This window comes from Cebus imitator, unplaced genomic scaffold, assembly GCF_001604975.1.
Source record: "Cebus imitator isolate Cc_AM_T3 unplaced genomic scaffold, Cebus_imitator-1.0 Scaffold370, whole genome shotgun sequence".
In the NCBI taxonomy this organism is placed as follows: domain Eukaryota; kingdom Metazoa; phylum Chordata; class Mammalia; order Primates; family Cebidae; genus Cebus; species Cebus imitator.
In genome coordinates this window covers 251876-260652 of record NW_016107685.1, presented here as the reverse complement: position 1 = coordinate 260652, position 8777 = coordinate 251876, and the positions used below count along the sequence as shown (strand labels likewise).

The 8777-nt window shown below is 42.8% G+C and overlaps 1 protein-coding gene across 4 annotated transcripts in view; it reads left to right on the top strand.

Moving 5' to 3' along the window:
- The first annotated feature begins 394 nt into the window (after window positions 1–394).
- Window positions 395–8777, top strand: part of SYT9 (synaptotagmin 9) — a 245525-nt gene continuing 237142 nt past the window's right edge. For 3 of the 4 annotated variants that reach the window (XM_017507189.2, XM_017507188.2, XM_037730948.1), the window contains exon 1: window positions 432–834. In XM_017507189.2, the coding sequence (XP_017362678.1) occupies window positions 690–834 (145 nt within the window). In that variant the 5' untranslated portion in view covers window positions 432–689. Of the gene's footprint in view, window positions 835–8777 lie in introns of all 4 variants that reach the window. The other variant, XM_017507190.2, reaches the window with a different exon arrangement.

The window sequence follows — 8777 nt, the reverse complement described above, 5'->3', positions numbered from 1 at the left end:
GCCCATGGTTCATGCCCAGGCTGCTCTTTCCAAGTTCAAAGCAGGGACTCGGTTCTGCGCATCCAGCGGGTGTGCCCAGATTGCAACCTTTGCACCAGGCATCCAACAGCGTGCTTTGGACACACGCAGGGTGGTGGGAGCGGGTGCTTGGTTTGCATCTGGGCGGAGGGTTGGAGTAGCGAGAGCGCCCGGAGCGCGCACCCGCTCGCACTCCCCAAGCTGGGGCGCGGCCGCTCTGAGTGCGAGGTCCCATGCCAAGTCCCGCGCTCTGCCAGGAGCTGGGGAGCATCCCAGGTGGCTGGGGCCGCCGCGATCCTACCCCGCGGCGCGCACCCCTGACCCGGCCCCGCCCCCCGGCGGCCGTGAGTAGCGGGCGGAGCGCAAGCAGAGAGGCGCGCTGGGCTGTGCGGCACCGCCTCTCTTCGGTGCCGGGGGAGGGACGGAGGGGCCGGCCGGGAGAGAGAGAGAGAGGGAGAGAGAGCCTGACCGACCGGCTGGCGAGGAGCTGCATGCAACCGGTGGGAGGCCGGGCCGGCTGGGGCTGGGGCTGGGGCTCGGGCTCGGACCGTTTCCCGGCGCGTCCCTGGCGGTGAGCGCGGACGGCCCGGAGGCGGCGGCTCTGAGCTGGCAGGCGGAGGGCTGTCTCCCGCGCCCGCCTGCCCGGCGCGGTCCGAGGATGCGGGGGGGCGATGCCCGGGGCCAGGGACGCGCTCTGTCACCAGGCGCTGCAGCTGCTGGCCGAGCTCTGTGCCCGTGGGGCCCTGGAGCACGACAGCTGCCAGGATTTCATCTACCACCTGCGGGACCGTACCAGACCCCGGCTCCGCGACCCAGGTGAGTGCCGCCACCGCCGCCTGCAGGGAGCTACGGGCCCTGGGCTGGGACTTGGGGCCGCATCGCGGCCTGAGGCAGAAGAGCGACGCGGACTGGGAGAGGGCGGGGGGCGGCCACTGAGACAGGGGAGGGATCAAGAACCAGCGCACAGTGGCCTGATGCTGGAACCAGGCGGGGACGCGGGCGGTGGCTGCTGCCCGGAGGCCGAGTCCGGGTCTGCTGGGGCAGGTTTGGAGGGACCACGCCCGCCACCTGCGCTCCCACTGCCAGGGCTCCTGGGGGCGGCTCCCGAGCTCCAAGCTAAGCGCTCCACTTCCCGGGCTCTGCTCTCAGAGCGAGGAGAGGCCGCGGCGGCCTCGGAGCGGTGGGAAGGGGAACGAGGCCGAAGGAAACTCTAGGAAGTTGGGAGTTGAGGACTGCCCGGGGCTGGGGTTGAATCCCATCAGGTGCTGCTCATCCTTGTCCTGAGCGTCTAGTTCCTTTCCTTGTTCTGGGGTTAGAAGGGCGGGACGCGATCCCGCGTTGGGCAGGGTACAGGGAGCTTCTGGTTCTGGGCAGACGGGCCTGAACCCTTTCCTGGCGGGTCGCACGGCGCGGAGGTGGCCTGGGCCTGGGCTCTAGGCTCGACCAGCGGTTACCGCCGGCCACACTCGGGGCGGTGGGCTCGTCGGTCCTGGCTTGTGCACCTGTAGTTATTCCTAGTGAAAGTTGCAAAGCTCCTAACTTTGGAAAGTTCATTTATTTTGGCATTTGACCAATTAAGGTTGGAGGAGGGAGTTTTAGTGGAGCCATTTGCTTTGCCCGAGGTCCCTGGATCTCCCAGGTCGTCTCATCCACTACTGGAAAATGCAATTCCTTCCAATGTTTGCTTGAGATGTTTCTCACCTGGAGGAATAGTTTTCTCAAATATTCTCTCAACCTGAGCACTTACCAAAAAAGCATACTGTGGTTGAATTGTTAAAAATGGGATTAGAAAATGGCCTTTCTCTTGATATTGCTATATATAAATATTGAAAATGAGCTATTGCCTTGCAAATTATCATGTACGAGTTGAAACCAATTTATTATATAAAAATCCATTTATCCAAAAGATAAATTAAAGAATTATTTGATTTATAAGGAGTGTCATACTGAACCAGACTTAAATATCATATCCTTGATGTATTTAAGATGGGTATGTGGAGTGAAGTCATCGGCTAAAATTTAAAAGTTCATATTAGATATTCTCTACTCAAGGCTTTTTTTTTTTCCTATGGAAAAAGAAAAAATATTGTTTTCCATTTCCGGTGGTTATATTAACTAAATTTATCAAATGATCACTTATATATTACTTCAGAGTGGAGAACTGAGTAGAGAAATACTGATCCCAGTAATTTCCAGGGAGGTTTAATGTTCAGCCTATGTGTGCCTCATTGCTGGATAGGATGTGCTGAATAAACCACAGTCCCTTATCTCACAAGACCCAGGAAGATGTCTTAAGTCGGGGAAGTGGTCCTTAAGTGACAGGAGCAAGACAATTATTTTACATGCTTTTCCCAAAGCAAGTGTTAGTGTTGAAACATCTCACTTCCTTGCCTGTGACTGGACCACGAGTTCTCCTTGTTATCCCACATAAGCAGTTGTCTTTGGCTTTACGAGAGAAGGTGGATGAGGCCTATTTCTAAATCACATCTTTTGGCCAGTTTTCTGCCTCTGCTCCTTTCAATCCAGGGCTGGATCCTGTGTTCTCAGGTTCTCTTCAGCCCCTACACCAGGCATCCGCCAAGAAAGAGTCAGTAAGAGGACTTCTTATGAGAGGAAATCTGATTCCTTGGCTGAGGAATAGTTATAGCTAGAGTCGACCTTGCTGCTCTGAGCTCCTGATAGCAGTGCTCTGCTGTCTTAAACTAGTACACAAGGGTTTTGAAGTAGCCCCATGCCCCTCTGGCTCTTTGGTTTATGTCGGAAAGTAGCCAGCTCATGAGGGAAGGGGTGGAGGACTTCTAGTGCAAGGTGAGAGGAAATGAGGCCAAAGATTACATCCAAAGTGCACCCTCTCCTTCAGGACACTTCTCACTTCATTTCCAAATCTCCCTTCATTTCCCTCCTTACTTGCCTTGCCGACATTAATTCTTACATCAGATGCATTTGTCTTCATCCCTCTAAAGCAAGAGTGGCTTTAATCTCTGAACCTTAAAAGCTGAATAGCTGGGAAAACTGCACCACACAACACCATGTGAATAATGTCCCTGCTATTGATAGTGTGAACTAGAAAAACCATGCACAGCAGCCCTGAGACATGGATTCCTAGAGAGAGTCATCTCTGTAAATGGATGACTTCTTTTTCTGGAAAGGAATCCACCTGAATGCCATGTCCCAACTTTCTCTGTTATTGTCCATTCACAGCCACCCTGTGATAGCTAGGTTTTCTCAAGCTCAGCTAAGGACTTTTGTTATAAAAGGAGAAAAAAGATATAATTTCCTGTGGACAGCAGAATGACCCTGCATCTAGGATGTTGATTCATTTTTTTAGAGCTGTGTAAAGACTGGGGCACAGACCAGCAGGCCTGAGCTATCAGAAGAGTTCTTTTTTGTCCAGGTGGTTATAGTGTCCTGCTGGGGGAGTACAGCACCGAGATTTCCCTGACTTGGTGTTCACAGAGGACTTGATGCAATTGTGATTTTAAGAAATAAGGCTAAGTCACAATTGGAACTGGAGTGCCTCACCCAGTTTGTCATCTGTACCAACTTGTGGAAAGTAAAGTGCTGAGTGTGAGTACTTTACTCCATAGAGAGCAATTAGAATGCTCTGTTGGTTGCCTTTATGGTGTTTTATATGTTAATGAGGTGGGGCATAAACTTGCAGACCTCAGAGACTAGCCTTTAAGGCAGAGGGAAGAGCAAGTGCAAAGACCCTAAGGTGGGAGCATTATTGATATGATGCTGGAAATGGTGACTTCAGCGGTGGCTGGAGAAGAGTGATAAGAAATACGGTCAAGAGTTAAAGAGCGTGGATCATGCAGAGTCTTTTAAACCATTAAAAAGACTTTGGTTTTTCCTCAGAATGAGATATGAAGCTATTAGAAGGTGTTGAGCAGAGAAATGACAACACTTTGACTGCCATGTTGAAGAGCAAGGGTGAAGTCAGAGAAACCTCTTAGGAAGCTGTTTCAGAAATGCAGACAGAGGTGATAGTGATTTCAACAGGGATAGTGGTAATGGAGGTAATGAGAAGTAATTGGATTATGAACATAATTGGAAGGTACTGCCGCTAGTAATTATTGAAGGAAGAGATGTGAAAGGTGAGAGAAAGGCAATTAAGGATGTTTCAAAGACTTTTGGACTTAAAAAATTCTTTGTACAAGCAGAAGTCTTCAGGAAGAAGGCAGGGATGAGGAGGAAAATCACGAGGCTTATTTTTTATTTTATTTTAACTTTTCGTAGCACGTTAAATGTGTGATGTCTCTTTAGATAGCCAAGCTGTTTTATAGTTAAACAGTGACTTGAAGTATGACTATCCTCTTTAACATTAATTGCTCTATGCTCATATTTTATAACTAGAGACTTTGCTGTCAAAAGGATTAATTGGCTGTAGAACAGCATGTATTGTTAGAAGGTTTTCCTTGTAGGGAATTAAAAGTTCTCTTAAATTTCTACCCATGGATCTTGATTATACTTTCTTGGGTCAAAAAGCATTAGTCTTATCTCTCTTCTCCATTGTACACCTTTGGCTATTAGGAGGTAAACTATCTTAATTGCTCTAGATTTGCTCTTTCCAAGGAGCAGAAAGGAAGATTGGATCATACAATGTCTAGGTTTTAAACATGTTTTTTATCATTTTGTTTTAAAGTCTTTTCTTCTGTAGGGTGCCAACCATGCTTGTGCCAAGCACTTTATGTAGGTCATTTCACTAGTCCTCATAAGCCTTCGAAGCACTTATCTGTGTTCCACCAACAGCAGCAGCAGCTTCTGGGAGCTTGTTAGACCTGGGGAATCTCAGTTCTATCCCAGACCCACTGAATGTGAATCTGTATATTGACAGGATCCTCAGGTGAGAGTTGTATGCACATTAAAGTTCAAGAAGTGTGGCTAAAAGTGATTGATATATGTGAGTATACTGAAGTGTACAGAAATGAACTAGCCCAGGGCCGTGGATTCCATTTAAAAGAATTGGTTCTAAGTCAGAGTAGCTTCTTAGGTAGTCACGTCACATATACTGAAAACTGAGGAGTTATTGTCAATGAAAATTTTCTAGGTATTTTTTGTGATAGCCACCCTTAGACCTACTTTCTCTCTTCTGTACTTGTATGATGGATTTAATCCCCAAGTGCAGGTCACATTCCATGTAGTTATAAAGATTCAGCTTAGTATTTTTGTTATAAATACTGTTATCCAGGATACTGGATTTCCATTCATGTTCCAGCTCCATATTCTGGAGATTTTTCTGCATCTTCTTTGTGTCTGTACCCAAGGTCTAGAAAATGTTTAGCAGGTCAGGGTGTGAAGCAGAACCTTACGACTCATCATTAGTGACTCTTCTCTCCACATAAATATTACTCTATTCAAGAAAAGCTTTTTCTGGATCAGTGGTTTCCAACTTTGGCTGCACATTGGGAATACTTAGGGAGCTGGAACAAACACAAAAGAAAAAACAAACAAAAAACTGCCAATGACTGACTGCGCCCTAGACCACTTTTAAATCACAATCTCTGGGAAATGAGCCTGGTATCAGTATTTGTAAAACTCATCTATTGATTGTAATGTGCAGCCAAGTAGAGGACAACTTTTGAGACCGTTGGGCAAAAGATGCATCCACCTAACTCCTCTTAGCTCAGCTCACATTTGTTTCCTGTAAAATTAGAAAAGATCATATTAAAAACCAGGAACCTTGCCTGTTATCCTATATAGCTAATACCCATATCAACTGATTCTTAACTTTCTTTTCACAACATTATCCCAAATGTTTATTTTGAGGGCTCTTTGAACATATGCTAAGGCTCTATTATGTCCACCCAGTCTAAGGTGGGAAAAAGACAAATAAATCGAGAAAAATCTTGTCCAGATAGTGTCATTAAAAGGCAAGAATATAGAACCTTCACTAATGTCACTTTATGTTGAATTATAATGAAGTCATTTAGTAGAAAATGTACATGTAAAATAATAAATATAGTCTCTATCAAAAAAACTTCCAAATAATCATCAAGATTAAATATTAGCCTTGATTCAAATTTTTCTAAGATAGTCAAAAGAGAATTAGTCTTGAAACACTGGATGTTTATGAATAGACCTTGGTGTGATTATGCACAATGGGATTAATTTCTTTAAATTAATGTTAATTGCAATCAGGAAATAGAGTCTTCTAAGGAATGAGTGGCATATTGGATGCACAGTATGTGAATATATAATTTGCATTTACTTCGGTGACATTTTAGGGCTTCTTCATAAATATTTTATTTAAACAAGTGTGTTTTCATCTCTGTGGGATTCCTCTACATGGACCAGTGAATGATTTAGTCATGAGGCAATTATCAAGAGGGGGAAAAAAAGCAAAACTGTGGTAAAGGCATCACAGGCAGCCCTATGGCCAGCTGCCTCTTTCAAAATAAGCAATCAAAAGCACAAACTTTTTGATGTGGCATAAACTCTCAAAGAAAAATTAAACTGACACCTAAAGGAAATCACTCTAAAATTTTCTAACATGTATAGACCATAGATGTTGCTTTCACTGAAAAAGCGTTGGGGCACTTTTATGTTTGTGGTGCAAGTGCAATTTCCCATATGGTTGGCTTAAAAAAATTCATAATCTCTTCTTAACAGATTGACTTGAGGGAACTAACAAGTTCGCACTCCAAAGTGTATAGAGAAAGGGGAGGAGCTTAGTGAGAGGCATAAATGGAGGAGTAATCTCACTTCTAAGGATAAGTATGGAGTGTGTATTTCTATTTTCTGAATGAAGTTGAATGAAATCACAATTTGCGGGGAAGTTTTCAGTTTTCACTGCAATCTTGGAGCAATGAAGATGCATAACGACTTCCTTTTCTTTCAAATGTTTCATTTGGTGGATTCTAGGAAGGACTTTAGACCACACCAAACCCTGAGGACTAGGCTTTGCATATCTCTTTGAAGTCTTCATATGTCCTTGCACAAGTATTTTATCACACAAAAACTTTAAGTCAACATTGATAGAACTGCACCTGAAAGAAAAAAAAAAAAATCTTCCGGGACATCAAGATGACCAAGTGGAATAAGCAAGGATTTTGGAGTTAGAATCTGACTGCACTTACTACCTTAGTGACCTTGAGTAAAATATTTCACTCTTCATTTTATTCATCTATGAAGTGGGAGTGGAAGGTTGCTGTAGCACTGTGCCCAGAGTAAATGTTCAAATAAGTAATCAATAAATTGATGTTGTCGGTAATATCACCTGCCCATGTTTCCTTTCCGCCATGGTCCACAAATATGTATATGTTTTACTATTTGTAATTATTTGTAGGCTAAATTTACTTTCTACTTTTTTGTAAACTTAGCATTTTACTACCTCTTATTAGCTGTGTGCTCCTGGACAAGTTATTTGACCTCTGTGTCCTCATTTTCTCATCAGTAAAATGTATTACTAGTATCTGGCTTACTAGTATCCAGATAAAATATAGGATGCCAGTTCAATTTGAATTTCAAATAAACAACAGATAATATGGCGTGACATGTAATTATACAAATTAATTATCTATTGTTTACCTGAAATTCAAACCAAACTGGGCATCCGATACTTGTATTTGGTAATGTTGGCAACCCTATACTAACAGCTATCTCACAATGCATGTGAAATATCATAATACCTGGCACATAGTAAATGCTCAATAAATATTAGCCATTATTTCTATTATTATAATTTTTTCCCATTATTAACACTTACTGTTATGTAATTATTATCATTATTGTGATGGTTATGTGTATCTCAAAGGGCAATTCTTTTGAGGCTATTCTAGCTTGCAATTTTCTTTTTTTTTGTGGGGAGTGGAATGTCTTGTATTTATAGTTCCCTATTTCCTTTTGGGAAAATTGTTTCATTATAAATTATCAACAATGAACCCTAACTGCTTTCTGGTAGATCTGTGATACTTACCCCTGCTACATGTCAACAGTAAATCTGCTAGCATTAGGTGTATAATGTGAACAAAATGTTGCTAATTTAACATGTTTAATTTGTTGCGTAGTTGTTTCAATTTGTGGTTTTTTGTTGGTTGAACTGAATATTTTTCATGTTTGGAACATTCTTATATTTACTCTTATATGAATTTTTTTGTGTTCTCTACCACATTCTCTATAGTGTGCCAGTTTACTTTTTTGAGAATCTTAATGTTTTTCCTACCTATTTACATTAATTAGAATGTAAATATTCTACCAAATTAGCTCACAGAAGGAGTATTGTATAGTGAGGGAGCTCAGATTGTCTGACTATAATCAACATATTGTATGAAACTGTCTTTTGAAATTTCAGGGGTGCTTCAATAAATAGGGATTAGTTGTAACATTCTTTTCCAGTGCAAAGTGCTGCCTTTATGTATATGAAATATGAAAAAAAAGTTATTATAATTTGAATCTCTTTTTCTTTATGTTTTCTTTCCCACTTCAACCCACCCCACCCTGCCCTGATGTAGGTGTTACTTAACCACACTGAACTGATCAATCTTTTCTAGTTATAATTAAATAAATTCCAAAACATTTATTGAGGGCTCCTTAAGTGCTATGTACAAGGTATGGCATCTGTAATTCAAGGATATATTAGACATGCTTACTGCCCCTATGGAATTGACATAAAACAGTAATGGCAATTAATAATGTCAAGAAGGGAGATACCTACTAGATACAGTACAGAAAAAGAGGAGAGAAGTAATTAGTAATTAGCTGGTTTGGGTGGATCTGCAGAGGCTTCCTACAGAAGTCTATTCTTTTTTTTTTTTTTT